We start from the raw sequence: 27,251 nt of genomic DNA on the forward strand, positions 1-27,251 counted from the left end.
CTTGTTAAGTGGGCTAAATGAATGTCCTTAATGTTTATGGCGCTTTTACTTGGGTGTTCTGTGACTTGCCCCTGAAAGTATCCTACATATAAGAGTTAACTTTGTAAAGGTTTACTATGTGTCACATTGTTATAAATACTTCATGTTACTTTAGTGAATCATGACAATAGCTACAATCAGGTGTTAATAGCTCATTTTCTAGATGAGGGAACTGAGGCTTGGACGGTTTGAGTCACTTCCAAGTTCACTCAGCTGGAAAGTGGAGGTGGTAGGATTCTAGAGCTTGTGTCCTTAACTACTTCCTCAGTGTTTAGTCCCTGAAGCAGTTGAAAATGGCTTTTACATGACTCTGACAGAAACTTTGCCATATTCATTCATCCCGAGATGGATTCATACCCCCAAAGGACTGGGTAAAGATTAAGAGAGACCTGGGGAATAAAAGCAGTATCTCCGCTGATTTAACCTATTAGGGAGTAAGTTGATTTTCCAAGAGAACACACTGTTGAAATGTACCTTGATGTGGGTACATCTTTACTTTAAGCAAATAACGAGAAACACATTGATTTTGCCAAAAAGTCTTGGGTTCATAAGATCACAGTGCTGTAAAAAATCAAGATAAATTGAGGATGTTTTTGTAATGATGTCTGTGGCAACTGTGTTAGTTTTTTAACATCGGTGCCCTGTTTGACCTATATCCTTTCCTCTTCTTTCCTTTCAGGGATGCACACAGCGTAAAGTAAAAGTTACCCTCTTATTGCTATAGTATTTCATATAGTGTAGAATTTTGTTAATTTCAAGAAGAAAGAAATCAAAAATATAAAATGGGCAATGGTCTTGCTTTGGTGAATAAAATTAGAATTGCTTATAATTACCTGATTAATTGAATAAACAAGAAGTGAAGACATAGCTATGTTGTGTTTCAACTATATACCCTTTTTTGCCTTGCTCCTAATAGAAAATATGATTTGTTATTACACTGATTTGGATTCATAGTAAAGTCGAACAAATTCTGGGTTTTGGTGTATAGGCAGGAGGGAATGAGTTTGAATTAGTACAGAATTTTCAGTTATAGGATATTTTCAAAGAATTTTAAAACTTTCAAGTGAGTTGCGTAATATCACTAGACTGTAAACTCTATTTGAGGCCAGGGGCTTTGTTTTATTCCCTGCTATAACCCAGTGCCCAGTATACAGTAGGCCATCAAAAACTGTAATAAATGAACAAACTCTGGGCAAATCTCTTCATGTTTTTGAGCTTGTTTCCTCACATGTAGACTGAGGGGGTTGAACTAGTTTGGTATCTAGTCTTTTCCCTACCTATGGCCCATTTTGTAATTCTTTTCTTCTGGTGAACTCCAAGTCCTAAAAGATATTATCTTTCAAAGGACTTATTTAAGTAAAAATTTCCTCCCATTTATGTGTTGAGCAAAGACATATCTAACTATTTCCAGTGTTTGTGATCAGCAGTAGAAAACCAGTATAGATATAATTTCAAGCAAAGCAAACATCACACTCTAATTTTCTTATGCTGCTTATTGTGGGTAAATAGACAATTTTTGAAATAATGAAATAGTGTCAAGGTGACTACCTCTCTGCCAGTTTTCTAGATTTACAATATTACAGCTGTTTACAGAACTCGCTCATCACGTAGGAGTCCTACTCTCCAGGGTCATGAAAACACCATGATATGGACGTTAGCTGTGAGCAAAGCTGGGGAGGTGAGTCACAAAGAAGGGGGCGTTCCTATTTAGCCTCAAAGTGGCACAGGACTTTTGCTGCTCCAATTCATACTGATTCTCTGACTTTTGACCTTGTCAATATCATGACAAAGAACAAAAGAGAAAATGGTGGCTGGAGAGTGATTTTAGCATTAATTTTGTCCCACGTGGGTATTAATTACTCCACAGCAAATTAAATCTGATGTGATAAAGACTGGCTGGCTGCTCACCAAACTTTTATTTTTCCTTTCCTCAGCACATACCTACCTAGCAACCTCCCTTACAATTAGAAGTGGCCATATGACTGAGTTCTGGCCAATGCATATGGACAGAAGCAATGTTTGCCACTTCCAGGCCTAGCCATTAGAAATCTCACGATTCCCCTCGCTTTCTCCCTTTCCCTGTTTGCCTGATGAATGTTACTCTCCCAGAGCAAACTTGGAATCTTCATGTTGAAGATGGCTGTGCCTCTGTCAACCTGGGTCCCTGAATGACTACATGGAGCAGATGCCCCTCTTTCTTCCCCACCCTGCACTCTACTCTAGGGTGTTGATTGGACTTTGCATGTGGAAAATAAAATCCTATTTTTTCAAACCCCTGAGATTTCAGGGTTTATTTATTGCAGCAACTTGCCTTTCCTTAACTAATACATCTGACTATGATCCTTCTCACCAAGGTTGTTGGTACATCTCATTCTGCTGTTGAAAGGTGGGTTGGGGTGGGATATGCATCGTTTCTTGAGATCACATAAGAACCCAGATTCATACAATCTCAGAAAGAGTCCATATGGTCACTACTGAGATGCTCATTGTCAAATCAGGAGAGAGTCATTTGAGGGCAAGAACCAGAGCCACCCACCTCTTTTGTGCCAACCCAGGCCACTGGGACCCTTACAGCATGGCATGTAACTCTGACTGTAACAAGGTATTTAATCACTGTGCTTCCGTTTCCTTATCTGTGAAGTAGCAGTACCTCTCTCATAGAGTTATATGCAGATTAAATGAGTTAATGCATGTAAAACAGATGCCTGCAATGCATCTGACACATTGTAAGAACTCAGTAAATACTAGCCATTATCACTAGAGACCAGCATAGTCTAATACAAATTTTTGTGATAATGGAAGTGTTCGATAGTTGTACTGCCCAATACAGTAGCCACCAACCACATGTGCTATTGAGCACATGAAAAGTGACTGAGGAACTGAATTTTAAATTTTATTTAACTTTAATTAATTTAAATTTAAGTAGCCACTTGTGGCTAGTGGCTATTATACTGAACAGTGCAGCTATAGACTATTTGTTCTAATTGCTTTAGAACTTTTCTATTTCAAACTACATACTCGTATAAGTCAGGGTTCAATCAGAGAAGGGGAATCACTAAGAATACACACACACGAGTGTGCGTGTGCATACACACACTAAGGAATCTGTCACAGGTATTTCACTTTATACACCTGTAGAAGCTGGTTAAGCAGTCTCTATAAAGCTGTTGTATTCACATCTGAGGCTAGAACTTGACATCTATGATGGGCAGGCAAGTAGGGAAGAGGACGCGTATAAGATGGGAGAGAGCAAGAACAAGCTGAAATGCACAAGCACGAGTTGTAGTCACAAAACAGACTGAAATCCACATTAGTTCTTGTTGCCTATGAGCTTGGTGTGGATGTCCTGCAGAAGCTGAGCCCTTCAACAAAAATTAAATACATACCTGGCTCAGGTGTCGGAAAAGCCAAAGGAAGATCCAGAGGAAGGTGGAGCAGTTGCCAGCTGGCAGCTCCCTCATATTAATGAGGTTAGACAGCTGCTAATCACCAATGTGTGGGAGCTACAAAATGGCTGCTGCTCCACTTCCGCCCAAATCTCCCACAAGAAGCTCTCTTGTGTTCTGCACTATTGGAAAACATACAGAAAAGGGAATTCTGGGAAACATAGCTCAGCCTAGCTGTGATGCTACATTACAAAGGCATCATACATACTAGAAAGCTCATGAACTCAGTTTTATATCTGTTAACACTTCTAAATAAAACATGATACTAACATCTCCCAAGATTGTATTTAATTGTTTCTGTTCTGCAACTGGCTCAAAGATATTTTGCAGATCCTTACAACCAGCCAACATTATCATTTTAAGTTTTTCTTTACACTTTTCTGTTGTTTAGAATTTTATCCACATAAGCCCACATTATTATTATAATCAGAAAAGAAATTAATGTTAATTTTCAGGAGCCAGACTATGAACCCTAAGGAGACCTAATCACACCATGATTAGCTGTGCCTACCAATTTTTCCTTGAAACTTTACTGAGTTTTGACTTTGTCTAAGAACTTAGGAAACATAAGTTATGGTCACCATTTCTGAAACCCTTTGACTTCTGCCTCTTTCCTGACATGTTTCCAAAGTGATCCCAGGGGCATTTTGAAAATCCCAAGGGCAATTTGAAACAAACAATATAAAGAGAAAAGAAACTGAAGTGGAAGTCTTGTTTGATAGAAAAGAGAAATCATTTTTAGAAAAGTCACTAGGAAAATGAGGAAAATATAACGAGAGAGCATCATTGCATTAATTGCTGACATGTGCAGTATTTACTGTGTATTCTTCTCAATACTGGCCACAGTAGTACTTGTGAAGTATGATCTTCATTCCTATTTTCCAGATTTGAAACTGAAGTGCCAGGTGGGTTATGTAAATGATCCACAGTTACATAGTGGTAGATCACAAGAGTTGTACGAAATGTTTAAAAAGTGATGGATTTGGAACTAGGCTGCCTGGGTTTCACAGTGTAGGTTAACCTTCCTAGGTCACTTGCGGGATTCAGGGCGATATCACATAGATAGTTGGCGTTTGGTAGGTTAACCATTGGCAGGCTGACTTCTGCTTCTCCCTCGCCCTGACATCCCAGTGACTCCCCAAATCCCCTCTTACCTTAGAAGTGTCTGTTGAACCTCTCTTTTCATGCCAGCTTCCCAAGCAGGGGTTCAAGTCCTCATCGTGTCTAGCCTGCTCTTTGGCCTTCCCACTTCAGATCACGGTCCTCGTTTATTTCATAGCTATATAAAAAAAATACAAATATACATATAGTTCTGTGCCAGGAGCTGGGGAGAGGGGAGAATGAGGAATCCATTTGACATCCAAGTCTTTCTCTAGGCTCTTTGCCCCCAGAGAACCTAAACTGAGATGCCAAGGGGTCATTGCTCGATTATGAGCTGGCAGAGAGTGGCACAGGTAGACTGGAAACTCCGTACCCTAACCACTAGTGCCCCCACCCCCACATTTCCAGGTGCTTCTGCACTTAAAACTCTACAAGAAACTCTGGCTAACCCAGAAATTACAGGTGCTTTGGTGTGAAAGAACTTGTCAACTACCAGCGGAATCAGCCTAGACACTAGTGGTGACTGGGGAGGCGGGGCCCCCAAGCACAAGCTGCTTTCCCTAAACTGTATCTCTTCATCAGGAAACAGAGGTAACCCTAGAGCATGCATTCTCTCACGGGGGTAATACAGCTCCCACGGGGGTGAAAATCAGTGTGTGGAGGTAAAAAATAATCTTATCTATCACAGACGACAGGGACCAGGGTGAGGCAAGCGAGGAGTCTAGGGCACCAAGTGTCAGGAGACATCCACTCTTAGGGCTGTGTTTGAGCATGTGTGTTCACACATACATAATTACACATACACTCATCAGATGGCAAGGACTGCTGTGAATAAGGGGGTGGAAAGGGTCAGGCTAAGGGCAAAAGTGTTGTAACTTTAAATAGAGTGGTCTGGATCAGCCTCTTAGAGAAGGTGACATTCAAAGGAAGCGCCAGGACAAACCAAGGGGCTCTCTGGAGGAAAACTGTTCTAGGCAGAGGGAGGAGCACGTGCAAAGGCCCTGAGATGGGACTATGCCCGGGGTGTTGGCGGAACAGCAGGGAGGCCAGTGTGGCTGAGTGAGGGGAGGCGGGGGTTGGGGGGGAGATTAGGTGTGGGTAGAGGGCCTCAGGTTTCACGGGAATGTGGGGCGATTCCATGGAGAAGCATGGATAGAACACCAGTGTAGTAAGTATTCAATAAAGGTCAGTCTGCCTTCCTCCAGCCCGCCCCCGAAGCACTAAGCAACATTCACATATCACACTGAATAGCTCCAGAAGCTACCAGCCTTCAGAAGTAGAATGCACACAAATCGTGGCTAGCATTTTTAAATGGAAAACACAACCAAAATACTCCGTTACCTGCACTGGCCATGACCAGCAGCCTAGATTCCAGTCTAATTGTCTAACTTCAGGAGCCCCGGGAAGCGGGGATGAGGCCTCAATATCCCCACCTGTCAGAAATAGTTCATTTCAAGGTTCTCATCCTTCCCAAAGTACACATCCCTCCTGGCAGAGCATGGTGGACAGCCAGTAGGTTGGTGGCTCTTCAATTTTTTAGACCACAGCCCAAGATAAGCAGCAGCTCAGGGGAGTATTGGGATGGAGAGCCTACACTCAGATCCTAGTTCTGCCCTTTTACTTGTGATCCTGGGCACATTCCCTGACCTCCCTGTGCCTCAGTTTCTGCCCCTGTCTGTACAGTGAAGGTAACTTGCCTGGCTTGTATGGTTGTTATCAGGACCAAATGAGTTCGTATTTGTGAAGTGCCTGGTCATAGTAATGCTATATAAATGCTTATTAGTTAAAAACAGACTCTCTTTTGGGACTTTACTCTTTCCAGAAAAAAATGCATATGAACATACACAGAAATTTGCATTCTATTTCAGAGACTTTAGGGACACTCCCAAATGCATCTCCTAGACCCTTGGGGAAGGGATGGTCCATAAACCCCTGAGAGAGCCAAGATCAGTTCTGAGGGGGTAAAGGACAAGGGGACAGGTGGGTGGTACTGTGTGAGGGTGGGAGAAGAGCAAGAACCAGGGGCTGGAGGATAACACATCTGACACTCTTCCCATGTTGGCCAAGGCCCACCTAGAATTGCCGATTGTTTGCACTTTGGGAAGTTCCATCATCTAGGAGCTGAAGTTTTCTTTAATGATATCATTATTAATCAGTTAATAAAAACGTTATATCAGAATATTTATTGAGCAGTATGACGTGAGATGGTCACAGCTGAAGTAAACATATTTCGGCTGTGCCAAAGTAGAAATGTTTTCATTCATTTTGTTGGTTATGTAGTAAAATCTAACAATAGTCTTGGAAGAGTGCCTGTTGTCTCAAGCACTAAAGGGCCAATATAATAACAAAACAATAGTTTTGTTTGGGGTTCCCATATAAGAGTGCTTAGGTGTCATGCCTTGTTTTGAATCATCTCTCTATGGAACAGCAATTCAATCCAGAGAAGGACTGCTACCAGATTACAAGTTTCAGTTGGGTGCAAAATATTCACGCAAGGGGACTAGTCATATCCTCTTTAGATCCACTCCTAGAAGAAAAAGCCTTTATCTTTCCCATCCAACTTGAAGGTGAATGTGTTGGAAATAAATATTCATTACTATTACCAGGGTCACAGGTTTAAGACAACCAGCCTGCTCACATTTTAAGTCTTACACCACCCCCCACAGTATCAAATAGTGGGGAGAAAAATAAAAACTTCAGAAATACCCAGACATGACTTTGCATGACTTGGGTGCAGGTAGTTTGTTTGGGAGGTGATCCCAGGAATCCGGAGTGAAGGAACAGGGAGAGGGCATTAGGAAAAGAAGGAGAGTCAATAAGGGGTACATTAGTGAGATCACTGATGAATGGTTTTATGTTGCGTGCGGTCTGTACTTGAAAGGCCCTTTTAGCTCACATTTGTAAGATCTGTTAGGCAATATATCTACCGTGACTGATGGTTATAACTACTACTCCAAACCTCAGATTCTGATTAATAGCCATCTAAGAAGTATTCTCAAGTCTTTCCTTCATGGACTCTGCTTCGTGGCTCTCAGATCCTTTCCCTATCTTTCTGCTGGTCTGCTTTGTATCACAGGGACTGGACCCCTTGCAATATTTGGATTAAATTCCTTCTCTTGAACTACTTGTCATGGGTTCCTGACTGACAGAGACTCATTGACGATGTCATCAGTCAATCCAAAAATATTTTTGAACATCTACCAGATACAAGGCACTGGAGTAGAGTCCCGTAAGATAATAAACAAAGTATCAAAAAACCGAGAGTTGTTAGATGGGCGGGGGGGAGGGGGTTAGGGATGGGGGGGAAGGGTGAAGGGATTGGGGGGCGGCTGGTGACCACAGGATGGCCTCAGGGTTTTTTGAGAATTACTTTGGGGAACTTATTTAATAGTGTTTGGGGATTTCGTTGGGTGTCCGATGGACATGTGTCCTGTTTGGGAGACCACCTCAGGGATGCTGTGGATGCCTGGTCATGGCATTGTACACCAGAGGCTGGACATTAATGAATGCCAACTATAATTTTATGTGTATAATGTGATGGCTCCGTGTGAGGTCGGGGTGGTGGTGGATGGGGGGAGGGGGGTTCACGGTGTGAGGGATGTAAAAATAAAATAAAATAAAACTATAAAAAAAATAAATAAATAAAAATAAATAAATAAAGTATCAAGCAGCTTAGCATCTAGTTGGGAAAATAAGACATACAGTGGAAAAGTTAAATAACAGTACCCAACAGTATACGTCTAAATGCCACGTGAATGGTGTAGTCAGTGAATAAACTTTAAAATATAAAGAGGAGAGAGCCATCCCCATCAGTTTCTGCAGCTAGGGCATGCTTTAGAGGGCCAGAGAGCTGACATAAAGAGCTCATTTTTCTAACACTTCTGATTTCAGAAGGGTGAAAATTTGAAATTTTATCAGGAAATTTTATCAGGAAATCTCCTGATTTGTAAATGTTGATTAATATTTCAAACTTTCAAAAACTTCACTGTGATTCCCATTGTGTAGGCAAGATAGAACTTGTTTGGGAACTGAATTGGGATTGTGAGTCAGTGGTGTGCATTTGGTCGATGGCTTACTGCATTGGGGGAGAAGTTAGAGGCAAAGAACATCAAGATCCCTTCCAATTTAAAGATTCCAGTGTTCTAATATTTCACTCACATATAAGGGCTTAGAAGGGGGCAGTGGGCATGGGAAGAAGGGAAAGAAGAGCGAAATTAGAGAATATTAATAACAATACCCTACATTGATATACTAGTTTATGGTCTGCAGAGTTTGTCATTGGAAGCAGGGTAGGATAGAGGCTCAGAGGGTAGGCTCTGAAGTCAGATTGCCTGGATTCAAATCCGAGCTCTACTATGAATTGCTGGTGAGGCCTTGAACAACTCAATAAATCTTTCCCAGCCTCAGTTTCTCAAGCACTAAAAAGGACAGATGCTAATAAATTCACATGTCTCATAGAATTGTTGGCTGCTTAAATAACAAAATGTGTACGATGCCCTTAGTACATCAAGCCTGGATCACAGGAATCACTTTTCGCTATTATTACACATACATAGTCTCTCTTTAATCCTTTCAACAGCCCCATATTACAGTGAGAATGCATACGATGGTTGACTGGATGTGAGGTGGGGAGTGGGGAATGGAGAAGTCAGGAGCAATGGTGAGAGAGTGAACATTTGAGTTGTAGACTCAGCTCTGTTGCTGAAACTGACTCCGGGTTTCAGGACCCTTCACTTAACTCCTGTGGGATTTTTTTCTTCCTAAAGAGTGGTTCCTTCCAATTCATTTCCTCACAATGTAACAAAAACTGGATTTCTGAGTATCGTAGGAAATAATGATTCCCCAACGATGTCCATATCCCAATGCCTGGAACCTGTAACTACGTTATCTTCCATGGCAAAAGGGACTTTGCAGATGTGATTAAAGTTAAGGACTGTGAAATGGGGAGATTATCATAAATTGCCTCTGTGTGGGCCCAATGTAATCACGAGAGTTCTTAAAAGTGGAAGAGGAAGGCAGACAAGTGAGTCAGAGGGATGCCGCATGAGAAGGCTCCCCACTCCAACCCACTGTTGCTAGTTTTGAAGGCGGAGGAATGGGGTATGGGCCAAGATATGTGGGTGGCCTCTAGAATTTGGGAACACCCTTCAGTTTACAACCAGCAAGAAAATGAGGATCTCGGTCCTACAACCACAAGGAACTGAATTCTGCCAAACCCCTCCTCCCGCCCCCACCCCGTACCCCCCAAAGCAGAACACAGATTCTCCTCTGGAGCCTCCAGAAAGGAATGCAGCCTATCAACAGAACTCGGACATAACACATTTGTGTGGTCTTCCACCACTAAGTTCACGGTAATTTGTTACAGCAGCAACAGGAAACTAATACACTGAAGTGTCCAGCTTAAACGATCTGGCTGGTGTTACCAGCAATGCCGTCAAATTCAGGAACTGATCAGGTATGGAAATGATGTGGAGTGATGAGGGATGAGTTCTTAGATATATGGAGTTGGAGAGGCAATGACAGTAAGGCATTCACATGGCAGTGCTTCAACCACACTTGGCCGCGTGGGATTGGAGTTTGAGAGGTGGTGGCAATAACTTTGAAAGCAAGTGCCAGGGATGCAGTGTAGGGAAAGAGGCTCCATCGATGGGGCCAGTTTCTTGAGTTTCCAGTTCCTCGGTTTGGCTCCCATTCTAAGCGTATGCAGGCCAAACTCCTGCTCATTTTAATTGGAATATATGGACTTTGTTTTAAAAAACCACTAGGGAGCCATACTGAGTAAATTTTATAGACACATCACAATAATTTTATTTATTGACTTAAATCAAGACTTCAGTAAATGAATAATGCTTTAAAATTTGCTCTTTGTAGGTTTCCAAAGGAAAATCTGAAAAATTTAACTGTTTTTCCTTTCTTTGTTTATGAATCTTTTTAACAATGGAAATGTTTTGTCTTCTAAGAGTGGCATGGAACTCAAATATATGACTCACTGGAAATGACGACCACCTCTTTGGTTGTAACAAATGGGAAGTGAGTTAGGACAGAGCCCAAGAGAAACAGAAACTGATACTCAAGAAAATGTAAGGCCTATGGGGACAGCTCTGTGTTGAACCAGGAGGAGTGATGGAACACCACAATGAGAGGCAGAAAAAGGGAATAAAATGTTAGTCACTGAGCAATCAGGCCCCTAGAAAAAGAGAAAAGAAGGCGAAAAGAAAAAAAGTAGGCAAAAACAGTTTTAAAATCTCTAACTTCTATTTACCAGATTCCCTCCCTTCATCAATGTAGATCACTGCTGGAAGCCCTGTAGGTTCCACGATAGAAGAGACCAGCTCTGCCTGTGGGGTGGGCTAGTCTAGCTCTTGCTCTACATTTTGATCAGGTTTTACCTCTTGATTGTGAGTCCATGCCTGTCAAACTTGTCTACCCAGAGATGGCCAACCGATTTTGTGGTTTTCCCAGGAAACTTCCTTCTCTGCTCTGGCTCTCCTATTACCCTTGACTTGTCCATGTCCTCTAACATCTAAGAAAGAGGTGAAACTCAAATCAGTCCCCTTCTCTGTAGGTATATAGCTCTGGTCAAAGGATTTAGCCAGGGAGAAGGCTGGGAACATTGGTGGCTATGGTCAGCCACTGGGCAAAATTGTAAAGGAAGCAGTATTAGCCTCTGTTGCCCATCAAAATCATTCTCCATCCCTCAGTGCCTTCACGCTATTCTCTGCTTGTACCACATTCCTACCCTACTCCACCTCATCTTCCCACACTGATAGTGTCATTCTCATAGTAGCCCATATTGAATGTTGATTCTTCCCAATACTTTTCAATATGGCTCAGTATGGTAGGTCTTTGCTACATGAGCAGAAGAATTCAGCCAGTTGGAATTAATTCATACTAAAGTGTGAATGACTGATTTCCCCACAAAGAGTCCTCCCAAGACTCTGATTGGTGGAATATTAAAGTAACATGAGGGATATATTGAAAGGCAAAGACTGAAGAGAGTCAATTCCAATTAAATTAGGGCAATCAAGGGACTAAAGTAACCACTCCTCTACGTACACTGAGAAAAACTAGGTAATAAATAGTTATCGGGTTATACTGTCATGAGAAAAACCAGGTTATAAATAGCTTGTGTGATATGATGTTTCTTATACACATAAATACATATATACACGTACGCATATATTCATTTATCTATATACAGTTGACTCTTGAACAACATGGGTTTGAACTAATTGCTGGGTCCACTTATAGGTGGATTTTTTTCAATAAATATTGTAAATGTATTTTCTCTTCCTTATGATTTTCTTAATAACATTTTCTTTTCTCTAGCTTATAGTAAAACTACAGTATATAAAACATATAACATACAAAACATGTGTGCATCAACTGTTTATGTTATCAGTAAGGCTTCTGGCCAACAGAAGTCTAGCTCAACAGAAGTTTTATAGCTAAGGATATAAAGAAGTCACATCGAGACTGTCAGACAGAGAAAGACAAATATCTTATGGTCTTACTTATATGTGGAATCAAAACAAAAAACAAAAACCTGCACTTACAGATACAGAAAACAGAATGGTGGTTGCCAGAGGTAGGGGTGTAGGAAAAAGAAAAAGAACATAAATATGCCGAGTGTTCTTGTAGTAGTTAAGTTTTGGGGGAGTCAAAAGTTATATGCAGATTTTTGATTGCATGGGTGGGTGGGGTCGATGCCCCTAATCCCCACTTTGCTCAAGGGTCAACTGTATATATGTAGATATATAATACATATACATACGCATATATAGAGAGAAAAGAATATATGCCAAAATGTTAATGTCATTTATCTGTAGGTGGTGAAATTATAGGTAGTTTCAATTTTTTTCTTTTTGTTTATCTATAATTTCTGATGTTTCTCCAGTAAATGTATATTGTTTTTCATAGAGAAACAACAGAATTACTTTTCTTTTAAGGAATCTAAGTATCCTCCCAAAATAAATAACACAGCAGTTCTTGCAGTTTATACACCCAGAGGCGTCTGATCTAGTTTAACTCATAAAAAAGAAGTGGCTTAATAGGTATAAAGTCTGTGCTAATAGGTTTAAATAGAAGAACAGTTAATGGAAGATTAATTTATGCAGATGTATACATTTACTTTTACAAATTCTAATGAATATTAGCCAACAACTAAAGTTCTTAGTCATCATTTTTAGTTTAAAATGTACTAAACCATTCATTATATAACAAAATATATAGAGCACCATCAACAGTTAAATTGGAAGAATTGCTTCACCAAAGATAAATCTTTGTAGAGAATTGAAAAGAAGTAATGATTAGGCTGTTGAAAATAATAGTAAGTTAACATACTGCCCTCTTTTGGTAGCCATTTGCAACTCATTTTACATTCATTCCCATTAAAGATGTTGATCTCCTATAAATTTATGCACAAACTAATTTTAATTCACCTTTTTTCTCAACAGAGAATCCTGACAATATCAGTTTGTTATCACCATCTGGTAAGACTGTTATTTTGTGACTTTGGGGAATTTCAGGGAAATATTCTAAAAGTTCTCTGTGCAATATGTATGGCATGTAGTCAGATATAGCAAAATTGTTTTTTTTCCCCATAAAACTTAATTTCACTAAATTCTGTCATTAAACCTACACCTGAAAAGTCAATAGCAAACATAGGCAAGAGGACAGGCATATTTGTTCCATCACATTGCTGGACAAAGCTGGGGAGTAAACTGGGGATTTTCATTATGGTAACTTTAAGTTCTCCAATGTTATTTTTAGTATTCTAATTCACAAGTCTCCTGAAGAGCATCAAGAATATAAATATGTAGGTAAATGCTATGCTCACCTCCTCCCATGAACACTTTTTTAAAATTACAATTAAATTACAGAACAATCAACCTGGAGAATTATCTGAAGTCTAGCTGAACAGAAGTTTTATAACTAAGGATATAAAGAAGTCACATCAAGACTGTCAGATAGAGAAAGACAAATACCTTATGGTCTTACTTATATGTGGAATCAAAAAAAAACAACCTACACTCACAGATACAGAAAACAGAATGGTGGTTGCCAGAGGTAGGGGTGTAGGAAAAAGAAAAAGAACATAAATATGCCGAGTGTTCTTGTATTTGAGGGATGAGATGTTCTTTTATAGTTTCTCAGTACCTTACTGAATGAATATTTTTCTAAAGGCTTCTAAGGGCTTAACACTCATGAGAACGGGAAGGCAAATAAATGAAAGAGAAATTTATAACTAGGACTCGTCTTGGCAGGAACCAGGAACAGGACCCGCATTCAAGACTGCTAGCTGGAACAGAACCTCAGGGGTAAAGAGGTCCAGCCCCTCCCTTAGTTGATGACATAGTGAAGCCTGGAGTGGCTGAGTAACTTGTCTAAGGTCACACAGCTTCTTGCCCACCTCACGCAGAGGCAGCACGTGGCTTCTCTGACTCCTACTTCTGTATTCTTTCTGGTATACCAATATATCACAGAATAATCTTTTGTGGTAAGGAGTCAACTCACATTCTATCCTTAGTTGTGTGAAAATGAGCTCCTGTTATTAATTAATTCATTGAAACAAAATAGCTATTACTTCTCATGCACTGGGAATCTTCAGACATCTCATTTTGCTTCCAATCTTGCAGCATAGGAATCATTATATTCACGTTAGAGATGAAAAAACTGAGGGTCAGAGAGGATACAACTTGCTCATGCTCACACATTTTCTGGAGCCAGACTTTTTGGGTTTGAATTTAGCCACCACCCTCCTAGCTCCATTGCTAGCTGTGTAACTTTGGGCAAGTTCCTTCACCTTTCTGTGCCTCAGTTTCTTCATTTGTAAGTTAGGATGAATAACAGTACCTGCTTTGTAGGGTAATTGTGAAGATAACACATGTGTCTGGCACAGAGTAAATCCTTAATAAGTAATAACTATCATTATTATGAGTTATGAAGTAATGGGGTGAAGACTCAAACCCAGAATCTGCCCCCTCATTGTTAAGCTTCTCAGTGAAAATGAACCACTGCATTTTTCTTCTGGCACAGTAGCGTTCATTAGACTTAATCCTGGTGAGATCTTTGCAAAATCCTGTTTGAATGGGATGGGATATGGGGCTTTTGAGGCACACACTGGTTCCAGTCACAGCCTGGGTCCTGGGTGCCCTAGGGGTGAGCTGCACTAACTGGAAGGTAAGCGCCAGTGTCCATCAGGGACAGATGGGTGGTTGTGCCCACAGGCCTCTTCTTTGGATGGCATCACCATTCATCAACATTCAGAAGAATTAATAGTCATTCATGAAAAACCAGCTTTGGTCAATTATTTTGTTCTGCCCCAAGAGCAAAGGATTCCATATCCACACTTTGAATCTATCTTACTGCTCAGGAACTGTCTTACTTCTCAAGAAATATCCTTGGTAATTTTTTAAAAAATGCAGTAAGTGACAAAATATGGAATGAATAATGTAGGACAGACAGGGTGTGTGTGTGTGTTTCAGCCAAGGCATGAGCCTTCTAAAACAGACAGGCCAGCCAAGCGCCTTGACACACCCAAATGTCATCCTTACCGGCTGAATATCGGGCTCCCTACTGCAAAGCTTGTTTTTGTTGTAAAACGTCTGTGTTTACTTTTCTTTTGTATACACAGAGGTCAAGCCATTGGGTCTTTTTAATATTTAAACATGCAAAATGTGTGTAGTAGATTGACCTCTTAGTGTAAGTGGAGTTATTCCACAGTAAATTTATAACTTGATTGATAGCAGCCATGCTTTAAAATAACTTACCAGGAAATTGTGTTAGGTAGTACAGTATGGAGTGGTAGCAATGTTTGGGGGTTTTTTTTAATCCTAAATTCACTATTGGAAGAGCTGCCAGGTGTCATTATAACAGAATGGAGCCAATGTGACCATATGTTTCATAATGGTAGTTCGACAAATTATTTAAAGTATAAAATGTTTTCTAGAACTCTCTGGCTAAAAAATTTTGAAAGTAGTATGTCTGTCTCATATTTTGTCGTGATTCCTAAACTTATTTCCATAATATTCCATAGGTAGGAACAGGCTTTGTGGTCATGAGTTTCAGGTTCTTCATCTGTAAAATGAGACAATTACACTTGTTTCATCTCTTAGGTTTGCTTCTCTACAATTCTCTGATTAAATGTATACTAATTGAGTGATTATGGGACTTGCAGATTTAACTACATATTAGTCTGATAGTACGTTTTCCACTTGCTTTTCATAATTAGATTTCAAAAGGTCTAACTCCTTGAAATTCAATAAATAATTGTTTCAAAGAATTAATTAGAAAATTTTGTTGTTGTTTTTTCTCCTGCAGCTAAATCATCTCTTGTTGGTTTGGTCCCCTACTCCAATGGTACTTCAGGCAAGATTTTGAAAAAATTTAAACCTAGAGTTAGCCCAATTTGTTAAGTTTTTTATTTAACTGTATATTTGTATTGTTTTTTCCCTCGGGACAAAAGAGGTTGAAACTACAAGCCTAAATGGTAAGAATTTTTTCTGAAGCAAGTGAAAATTGATAACCCTTAATATGAATATAAGTATAATGAATGGTGTTTAAGGTTTCCGTATTCAAATAACCAAAAAACAAAACAAAACAAAAAACCCAAAACCCAAGCCTGTCAACCCTGGAGAGCAACCTAAACTTTCTGGTTAAATGATAAAATTCTTATTATCATGGAGGGAGGACAGCCCTCACCACTTAAACCATTCTGCAAAAGAAAAGAAATAATCGATCACATTTTGAGTACCCTTACTGGCCAACACAATCCCAACACATTTTATATGACAGATTGTTTAAATGTGAAAAGCACATCCTGTGACTTCAATATGATTCGGAATGTATTTGGAAGCACAAAGTGTTCAAAGACAGCCTTTTTACAGATGGTTTTATCAATTTTAAAATAGAATAAAATAAAATAAAAAACTGGCTTCATCAGGATGCTGGAGAAAAGGGAAAAGAACAGGGTTATATTCAAGGGCGGTGGGCAGGGCAGCACACTCTGTTCCCCCCACCCCAACCCCGTCCCCGTGGATAGAAAGCCTTCCATCTTATTGCAGTCAAAACCAAACACTTTTCACAATCCCTTAGTTAAAATCTCACCATGTGGTTGGTGGTTAAAGAGCTAACCAAACATAGATGCAGCTCATACTAATAGAAACTGGTTTAAATTCAATTTTGGTCCAACAGGAAGGGCCAGGTATTATCATTTTTATGTGCAATTACTTTTTGCAGTGGAAGAACATCTTCAAAATAGTTTTGGTAATAGTGTTTGGACCCCATCTTATATGGGGTTTTGTAAAAGAGTGACAATGTAATACATGCCTTTTTTCCCCCTAAAGCTTCATCCAGAATAATAAATTCTAGAATGATTTTCATTAAAAGAAATACTAATAGATTTTAAATTGGATTTTAAGTGAAACGAGGTGAAAATGAGATTTTCCTAAAAGTTGAATATAATGTTCAAGAACTCCAAATTTAAACCAGAATTACTTTTGTAAGAAGGTACCATTAGGTAAAAATGTATATATATATATATATATATATATATATATATATATATATAGCATCCACAGGGCTATATATTAAAGTTAGGCCATAAATTAACGATGGAAATATCATATCCCTTCGGAAAATGGGACAAAACATTAAACTACACAAATGAATTTATTTTTAATCGAATAATTATAGGAATGTTGCTATGTTTTAGACGCGTAACTTGTATTCAGGAAACACGTTTTGAATGAATGAATACTTGCTCAGAAATTGTCTCTGGGAGTTAGAGAATGGATCATGTGGTGAGGGGGTGGGCAGCAAATACATTTGGTAGTGTCAGGCGGATTCTACCAAATTTTCTAACTTCTCCAGGATTTTGGGAAAAGTGAAATGTTTAAGGAACCTAGGAAGATGTATGTGTTTGTTAATCATGCCAATAGTTAGGCTAATTTTTATTATTTTATTTCAGATGCTACGTTGAACGTGTTATCTACTTTAAACAAGACAGGTAATATCAAGTTATTTCTAAATATAATAGCTGGTCTTCTGTGGCTTCTTGTTTCTCATTTGAGTGGTCTTTTGGGTTAGTAAAAGTTATCTTCTTGCTCACTTCCTATGCCTTCAACTGTTGATTTATTACTTGTTTTACTTTGACGTTGAATTATAATTCTGGTGTCACCACACTCCTGAACTTCCAAACTGCTAAAGCCATAGCACTCCACTTAAAATAACACTTATTATTTTTTGGATTATGATGGTAATATATCTTACTTAGTTCATAAAAATGGAAAATTATAGACAAATACAAAGAAGAAAATAGAATTAATCTTTAATGTTACTTTCCTAAGACTATCAATGTTAATAATTTGGTATATTTCCATTCAGTATCATATATACCTATATACATATAGCTTTTATAAAATAGTCATAATTTACATAGATTATTATATCTTGTCCTTTTGACTTCATATTAAATTATAAGTATTTTCCAGTGTCCCTTACGTAATGACTGGATAATATTCCATTGTGTATCATATGTTGACTATTAGAGTTGTTTCTACTTTTTTAATAGGAATTGTTTCAATACATATCCTGTGCCAACATCTTTGCATTCATCCCTGATTCCCATAGGATGCATTCCAAGGATTGGACTTAATGGGTCAGCATTATGATATTGTAAGGCCCTTGATACCTACTGCCAATTACCTTCTAGAAAGGTTGTGCCCAGCAACATTCCTGCCAGCAGTGGATGGGAATGTATGTCACTGTACCTTTGCTGAGAACAGAGTCTATATCATATATTATGAAATCGTTCTCTCAGAGCCTTAGGTTCTCTTTCACATTCTTGATTATTAGTGAGGTTAAACATTTTTCCCCAAAAGCACTTTTGTTACTAGAACCAGAAGTTTATTTCACAGTAGTGTGTTGTTTGCTCTGGAAATGAAAGTATCAGGTCAAACAAAATAATGTATTTAAAGGATCCTTAATGATAATGCAAAATATTATCAGCCTCTACAATTACCACCAATCATTGCCCATGAGTCAGTCACACATTGAAACAGAAACTCATCAATATAACACATACACAAATGAGGTTTCTGAAATTGTCAGTATAACATCATCATTCTTAACATGATCATTCTCCAAGATCTGAGCTCTGTTTTTCTTCAAAATTTGCCACTCACCCTAGGAGATGGAGCTTCTTTGCAAATCTGTGCCCTGAACACAGCCTCTTCTAATTGGCCATTCTTACAGCAAAGATTTCTGAACCTAGTTCTCCATTATCTGAGAAATGAACCATGGGCTCTGTCTCCAAAGTGTGTTGGGAAGATATTTCTAAGGTTTGCTTCTTCAGAGTGTGTTAATATTTACCTATGAGTCATTGATTTTGAACAGTTCAATTGGATAGTCTCAACCACTCTGAGAATAATTTTACCTAGCAATACAATGGGGATAATATTAACTCAGAGAAAATAGGACACTTTCTTGATTGTGGAGTATAATAGCAATATTTTAGGTCCTGTGCTTACTGTTTCCATTAATATTTATTCTGAATCACCTGCTTTTCACAACCTATCAGCTGAAGGTCCTGATAGTGACTTAATTCCACATATCTGAAGTGTAAGTACACATGAATTTGTCTAGCAGCAGCACATGGAAACTGCAGTAGAATTACACACGCAGTCGGGTGTGTAATGGGTGTGACCTAACTGGGCAAACATGGAAACCCAAGTCCCAGACCCACCCTATACCAATGCTATATGATCCGAGTATGTGATTCCCATTCATTCTGCTGCTGCGATGACCAATAGTGTCATAAAGGTGTCAACAGTGTGATTTTCTTAACACTTCACTACAATGGTACTCATGGCAAATTGTTTTTTAAAAACAAGCAACAATTCTGCTCTAATATTTAAATTGCTTCTTTGCAGAAAAAACTAAAATCACTATAGTAAAAACCTTCAATGCATCAGGTATGACTTATTATCAATATCAAGACTTTCTTTTTTATAACTAAAGTAAAATTAAACAAATGACTGGTGTTAATGTTTTCTTTCTCTTTTTTCCTACCTTTGAAAAATGAAATCTGTTCTTAATGAATAGATATTTATGCACTGGGTACCTGAAGTTGTATGAAGAATTTGGGGCTATATTAGTAATGATTAGACCCAATGCCCACCTTCAAGAATCTTCTAGTCTATGGGAGATAAAGCAAACAAAGATAATTAACATGAACATGTATGCAGATAAAGGCAATGATTACACAAGTGTTTCTGACATGGTTAAGAAGCATGGGAGATAATGCTCATCAATGGGATGCAGCTTATGAAGGAAAGATTATTAAAGGAGTAATCCTTAAACTCTTTTTAAATAAGAAAAGGGATGTACTTTTAAGTACCTAGTGCAAGATTAGGGATACATAATATGCTTAACAAAGGCTTCTGGTTGATTTAAAGCAGGGGCTGACAAACTATGACCTATGGGCCAAGTATGGTCCACTACCATTTTTGTAAATGAAGTTTTATTGGAAAACAGTCATGCCCATTTTTTAACATATTGTCTATGGCTACTTTTGTGACAGTGATTAGATGGCCCACAAAAGCCTAAGATATTTACTATTTGACCCTTTACAGACAAAGTTTTCTCACTCATGATTTAAAGGACAACCTGTGTCCATGTACTTGCGGGAAATTACAGATAACAGCCCTAACAATAGGAAAGAAAATTCTCAGTATGAGTGAGCAGTGAAAAACACACATTACCAGAGATGAAGGTGCTGCTAAATTTTAGAGAAAGATGAGATGTGATAGAATGAAAAGCTAGTAAGCAATAGACCAACTGTTGTAAAAAATATTTAAAGCATTACTACCCCCCATCTATATATTATATAATTTCATAGTGTATATTTCTAGTGAGTTATATCCATAAGCAAGTATATTTAAAATGAAATCTTTCTCTTTAACGTGGGTAACCATATAGGAATCTATAGAAACAATACAGGGATCTATAGAGACAATATCAGGTAATTTTTGGCACCTTAATTCAGTTTGCTCACAGAGTCAAAACATTTAGCTGAACCATAATTCTTATACACCAAACATCAACTAAACAATTCTGGCAGAAACCATATCAAACACTCTAATTCAAATTATAATTTTAGTTTGTGTCCAAACTAGTTCTCTTAGGAAAGAATTAAGCACTCATAAAGTACAGTGGAAATAAAATAGCAATCAGGCTTTGCATACATACTTCCAACCAAACCAGATCTAACAAGGGACCAAAATATTCCTTAATATAACAATCTCTTCCCCTGGGCCGTTTGCTTAGTACATTATCAGCACTTGAACCTCACTACAGATTTCTTATACTCTGCCAAAAAGATGAAATGAATGAAGGAAAAATTCCTAGACAACCTTGAGCTCTTTTTAAAGATGTGGTGAAAGATGTGCTTCTTTCACCAAAGGTGAAAGTGCTTCTCACGTTAATATACATGAAGTTTTTTTGTTCTAACACGGCTTATTTCATCTCCCATTCATCTCTGCCTCCTGTGTACGCCTGTGTGGTCTGTTGTCCTGGCCATCATTCCATTTTGCCCTCACTGTAACTTTTTATTTACGAGCCAGTATCACTCATTAGATTGTAAGCTCGTTGAGGGCAGGGTCTATATCTGGAACTTCCCAAAGCCTGTAGAATATGGTAGGCACTCAGCAAATATTTTTTGAATTTTGTAATATTTGCTCGTGTGAAATATCATGACACTGATGTTATTTCATAATACATTTGCATAAGGAGCAAAGACCAGCATTAAACTGCTCATGTTCTCCCCTACCCAGAAAGAAAGGAGAATCTTATGAGTTAGGGCTATTTCATTGAAAGCCTCAATGCTCAATTTGTATTCATAATGTTTTGTTTATACTGCACAGGAGAGGGATTGAGAATGGGACAAAGAAATTTTAGGGAGGAGTAGGAGATCAAACATTGACATACTAAAGAATAGTAAAGAACCAAGTTCTATAGCTGACCAAGAAATGAAAACTCTCATTCCTTTAGTCTTTGTGGAATTCATCCAACCAATTATATCCAACTTATATTTTTGGTCCACATTTGATGCCTAAATTTGTGAATTCTCTTGACAATGTGGTACATAAATGAAGGTGTTGACATGTTTAACCTGCTGGGTTGTATTTTCTTTGCAGGTGTCAAACCCCAGAGAAATATCTGCAATTTGTCATCTATTTGCAATGACTCAGGTTAGTTCTTGTGCACATTACATGTTACCAGATAAATTAGCTCGATAGAGAAAAATGGTTGTTTTTCTCCTGTTGAGTATGTGATGTGTGTCTCTTTGATCTCTGTCTCTTTTCACGCCACCTGGCTACTATGAGTACCAAATGAAAACAAAATCAAATTTTAGATCTGGCTGAAACTATATTCCCATTGCCTAGTGAGATGATGGATTAACTTCCTTAATATGAGAGCATGAAGCTCTACACCAAATATTTTTCACTATAGCTTTAAATCCATAACTAATACCCTTAGAGTTGATTCAGGAACATAATTAATAATGAACTTAATTACTGAAAGCTACTTCTTGTATGTAAATCCCTCAAAGTTTTCCATAGGACCTTAAGTATTATAGCTTAGAAACAGAATGTTGTCTTTTGCTAAAAATAAAACAAACTACTCTACTAGAATGTTGAAAACCTCACGTACACCTAGTTTAATTGGATGCAAATTTCAGTAGTGCCCATAGTGTATTTTGCCATCTCTAGCTAAGACTGTCCACTATTTTAAAAATTGAGTTGGAAATCTCTTGAGAACGTGCTATTTTTGAAATGAGAATATTTTCCCTTCTGCCATGGGCCAGAAGGAATGAAATAACAACTTTTCTCACATTGCTTTGGCTCTCTGGGCTCCATTCCTTGTTAAAACCAATGAAAGCAAATGTGAAAAACAGAAAAACACGGTGTGGCATGTTAGAACTAGATCACAGCAAGAGAGAAAAAGAAGGTAACAAAATATTTTATACTATTAAATCTTAGTAACTCCATTGATATAAAAAGAAACATTAGAGGAATATTTTCCTTTTATTCTGTTCTCTTTAATGTTTTAATAATTTGTTTGAAAAACACAGGAAACAGTATCAAGTAAAATAAGTTAAGGTTGATAGTTTAGAAAACAAGAAAACTTTCTGTTGAAAGAATGTCTCATAAACACTTTCTATTTGTGTGAGTGTGAGCTTTGCTTATATGAACTTTCTGCTGTTGGTATGCTAGTAGAATATAGCAGGAAAATATTACCTGATTTTGATTAAAGAAAACAAACTTTGTTGGATACATTTCATTTTCATATATTGTATAACGCTCTCTTCTCTCCTTCTTCCCTCCTCTCTTACCTTTCTCTTTATTGAACTCTCCCTAATTTCATTATTTTTTTGCTTCGTCTGTGTTTGAACTGGTGACTAATGTCTACTTTAGTGTTGTGTCTACATGATGTTTGATAACTGAAAATTAAACACTTAGTAAAAAAAAAACAACAATAAAAACTGGTCATCTTGAATAACAGATGCCAGAAAGCTGGTTGGAGTAATGTTTTCCCTAATTAAGTGAATGAATTGACCATTTATTTTAGTGTCTGTTGAAAACAACCTCATCAGAGGACCAACTCTTTTGGTACCAGAAATTCCATGACGTCTTGCCAGAAACTATATAGAAACCTTCACTTTTTGCAGGTTCCAATCTAGGTTCATTAAGGGAAATGGAGGCTAGTGAAGAACCTTGGAGCTGACCAGAAAGAGTTAGGCTGAGGGTCAAAAAATGGTGGCTTCCTGGTTGCTCTGCTACCACTGTGCTCCCAGCACATTTATGAAACTCAACATGCCCTCGACAAGACTGAAGGATGAACTTAGAGACTAGAGATATGACAGAGAGAAATTGTGGGTGTCAGCACATGCACACAGATTTTTTTCAAAAATGGATAAATAATTCCATGCATATATCAAGTATCTTTACTTTTAATAATTATGTACTGTATTAATTAAAATTTCAATATGCAAAAGTTCAAGTTCTCAGTAAAAAAAGTTGCTGGGATAGATAGATCACTTTAATCTCTGGTCTAGTGGCTTTGCTCGCCATTTCAAGTGGAAGGGCACCACTGGTAACTGAGCTTTGGGGATCAGTTGTACTTTGGGGTGCAATAAAAGAAGATGAGATGAGAAGGAGTTCAACCCTCTAGTTCAAACTACTGCTTATAGTACAAATACAGCTTGCTACCTATTTTTGTAAATAAAGTTGTATTGGAACACAGCCACACCTATTCATTTATGCATTGTTTATGACTGCTTTGGCAGTACAACCACAAGGTTGAGTAGTTTCAACACAGACCACATGACCCACAAAACCTCAAATATTTACTATCTATCTGATGTTTCACAAAAGGGGTGGCTGACCCCTGCTATAGTTCATATGACATCCTGGCCTTTCTGCTGAAGAGGACTTTATTTTTTAATCTCTAGATGATGAAGTGCACACAAGGTACTTCTGTTGAGGGACCTCTATTTTATTTGTTTCCAGATAGAGTAAAACCCCTCCAAGTATCCCCTGCAGGAAATAATGTGACTGAAGTTGACTTCAATATGTCCCAAATGAGCATTTTAAGAACAGAGTTTTCTGGCATTTCTGGCATGAAAGTCAAAATGCGTTGTTCAACTGAAGAAAAAATCTGCCCTCCACTCTATTCAGGTTTCAAAAGCAAAATCTCAACTTTGTTCCTGGGAAAATACTGCATTTGGTAGCTGTATTTTCAGAAAGAGTAAAACAAAAACATCAGCAGGGAATAAATGAACTTGCACAAGGCGGCTAAACTGCTGAGAAACACTTTTCCCTCCCTCCCTTATCTATGTAACTGCAACTATAACAACTTAAAAAGATTTTTTTAAAACATTAACTTTAGAGCCCCAGTACCCCCAGTTAGTATCTTTAAGGGAAACAAAGTTCTGATGAGAAGCATGTAGGGATAAAATTTCTTGACAATGGAACAAGTGTTCTGTCTGCATTCCTACATGAAATTTATAGTTCATATTTTCTGAAAATTATATTGAGCAACTTTCTGATAGAAAAGAAAGTAAATGTTAGGGAGACCACCTCAGGAAAGATGTAGATGCATGATCACTGCACTGTACACTTGAAGCTGAAGCTGAACAATAATGAATGTCAACTACAGTTATATATATATAGTTACAAGAAGCGGAGTACAACATTAGGAATAGAGGCAGTGGAAATGTAATGGCTGTGTGCGATGTCAGAGGGATAGTGGATGGGGGGAGAGGGGTTATCACTGTGTGAGGGATAGAAATGATAAATGTCTAACTATTACATTGTTTTGTGCACCTGAAACTAAAAAGAAAAAAGAAAAAAACTAAAAAAAAACTAAAAGAAAAAAAGTAAATGTGAATAACAACAAAGAATTTGACAAAACTCTGTTTATAATTTGATCTTTTTCTGTGTTGTTTTAATCCTCAAGCTCTAAGAATACAAGTCTCATTTCTTTTTGAAAATTTGTTTTTAGCGTTTTTTAGAGGTGAGATAATGTTTCAATATGACGAAGAAAGCAATGTTACCCAGGTAGGTTTTAAAGATTCTTCTTATTGCATTCTTAAAAAATGAATTCACATGTATTTAAAGCTTTGTTTAAGGTTGAGATTATTTATATGATATTTGGCATATTTACTTTTATAACCAAATTTAAATAAAATTTAATTGAATTCCTGGCTTTGTTAAGAAGGCTTGACCTCTTAATAATCATGGTATTTTGTTAATTATATTTTAGTTTTCACTAGATTTGTTGCTGAAGAAGAATGTTTATATGATGCAATTCTATTACCAGTCAAAATGTATAATATTAGAAACTCCTAACAACAAGAAATATTGTATGTAGTTAATCTAAGAATAGTCTTCTGAATCTGATCCTGTTCACTCTATGGGGGGTTAGGATACAGGAGTATCAGTCTTACATAACTAGACTGGTTCAGAGGATCCCAGATAAATGTGGTTTGTTCATTCAGTTACTATTTCCGGAGCACTTACTATGTGCCAGGCAATGAACTAGGTTCTGGAAATGTAGTGATGGCTGCTATCAACTTTCCCTTTTTACACTGGGATATTTTACTTAAATCTGGGACTTTTTGTGTAGAGAGCTTTAATAGTGTTGTTTCATAGGAACAACAGAAGACAGAATGAAATAACAAAAGACAGAAATTAGCACATCACACTTGCTGATTCAGAATATTTTAAAAAGAAAACATAAAAATAAAAACTGGCTCAGCCAATATGGTCTTGATCATTTGCTAGAGAGTATTCCATGCAGTTAGCATTCAAAGTCTTTAGGGTGTAGTTCTTTGGGTGGCCAACAAAGCTGAAGAACAATTCTTGTTAAAGAGTGTAAAAAGACCAAACAAAACAATATTTGTTGTATTCTTAATGATTTTGTACTTCTAACAGAATCAAAATATGGCTAATGGCACCTTAACTGGAGTCCACTCTCTAAGTGAATTGAAGTGAGTAATCTACTGTTTGATTTGACACTTAAAGACATCAACTATGGAAAGATACTTGTTGAGCTCTATTTCTTCTGGAAGCTGAGACTAGGAAAGAGACGGACCCAAAGGATATAGAGAATTGGTTCTTGAATTCTTTGTAAACTATAACCATAGTCACCTGTCATCAGCTAATATTCCCATGAGGCTCTTCTCTTTGCTATGAAATTACGTAAGACTTCCATTTGAATTGGATTTGAGTTGTAATATGATACAGTAGCCAGCAAGGTGGAAAGAAGAGTTCAAGGTAAGATTCCTTGTACACTATTTGTTCATAAAGCATGAACAAAAGTGACTCAAAAGTCAGAGAGAGGTCTTTGTTAAGTAGACCTCAGCTTATAAGAACGAGCACAAGGAGAACTACATTACAAACAGATGCCCTCAGTTAGACAATAGGACAAAATGTCAGCTAGCAGGTTGGCCTAGGCCAGGAGACAGTCTTAGCCTGTCACTGGGACGGGAAACTCCATAGCTTTGCCCTCATGGCAGGGAAGCAAAGATGAAATTCATTACTTCTCAAATGAAGTTTTTGTCAACTTTTGAATCAAATCCAAAACTATGGGGAGTATCTATGATGGCACTGAAGAGAAAAACCTTTCCTAGGTCAAAACAAAACAAAACTGTTCTTAAGGGTCATCCTTTCAATGAGCATTTAGACTTGGCAATGCCTAGGTGAAGGGGAACATCATGATTCCAACCTGGGGAACATCCAGCGTCCCCAGGGCTTTACTGAGTTGATGATGCAAAAAGTGAAAGTAGTGAGAACCGGGGTGGGTGGGGGTGATGGTCATTCCTTTGTGCCTAGTTTTTGACCGCCTGATGAAAATCTAGCTTTTCCAACTATTCAAAGTATATATGTGAAATAAAAAGCAGGAGATATCCGTATCCTAGAAGGATATTTAGGGGGGCAATAATAGTGATAGGAAACATTTTTTAAACTCACAAATTTATAAATAGAACACAACTTAGCATGCTTGTAAGTAATCCATCTTAATTACTAGATTTAAAATATAGGTGAGCTCATTTGAAAGCTACCAACCATTTGTTGAACACCTACTATATGCTGGGCC

General features: G+C 38.0%; 1 protein-coding gene and 1 long non-coding RNA gene across 2 annotated transcripts in view; one reads left to right on the forward strand and one right to left on the reverse strand.

Moving 5' to 3' along the window:
• The window catches only part of LOC308495516, a 232,239-nt gene that overhangs the window by 173,782 nt on the left and 31,206 nt on the right, over nucleotides 1-27,251 (reverse strand). Inside the window, exon 2 of the long non-coding RNA XR_013992995.1 lies at nucleotides 4,640-4,764. This is a non-coding gene — a long non-coding RNA (uncharacterized lncRNA). The remainder of the gene's footprint in view (nucleotides 1-4,639; nucleotides 4,765-27,251) is intronic.
• ADGRG2 (adhesion G protein-coupled receptor G2) overlaps nucleotides 1-27,251 on the forward strand; it is a gene marked incomplete at its 5' end in the record, with an annotated part of 62,687 nt that overhangs the window by 9,351 nt on the left and 26,085 nt on the right. The window contains 8 exons of the mRNA XM_081043886.1: nucleotides 13,043-13,078; nucleotides 15,909-15,947; nucleotides 16,054-16,077; nucleotides 17,557-17,595; nucleotides 19,520-19,561; nucleotides 21,785-21,838; nucleotides 25,155-25,210; nucleotides 26,087-26,142. Coding sequence (XP_080900012.1) covers nucleotides 13,043-13,078; nucleotides 15,909-15,947; nucleotides 16,054-16,077; nucleotides 17,557-17,595; nucleotides 19,520-19,561; nucleotides 21,785-21,838; nucleotides 25,155-25,210; nucleotides 26,087-26,142 — 346 coding nt within the window. The remainder of the gene's footprint in view (nucleotides 1-13,042; nucleotides 13,079-15,908; nucleotides 15,948-16,053; nucleotides 16,078-17,556; nucleotides 17,596-19,519; nucleotides 19,562-21,784; nucleotides 21,839-25,154; nucleotides 25,211-26,086; nucleotides 26,143-27,251) is intronic.

The sequence above is a fragment of the Rhinolophus hipposideros genome, assembly GCF_964194185.1.
Source record: "Rhinolophus hipposideros genome assembly, chromosome: X".
NCBI lineage: Eukaryota > Metazoa > Chordata > Mammalia > Chiroptera > Rhinolophidae > Rhinolophus > Rhinolophus hipposideros.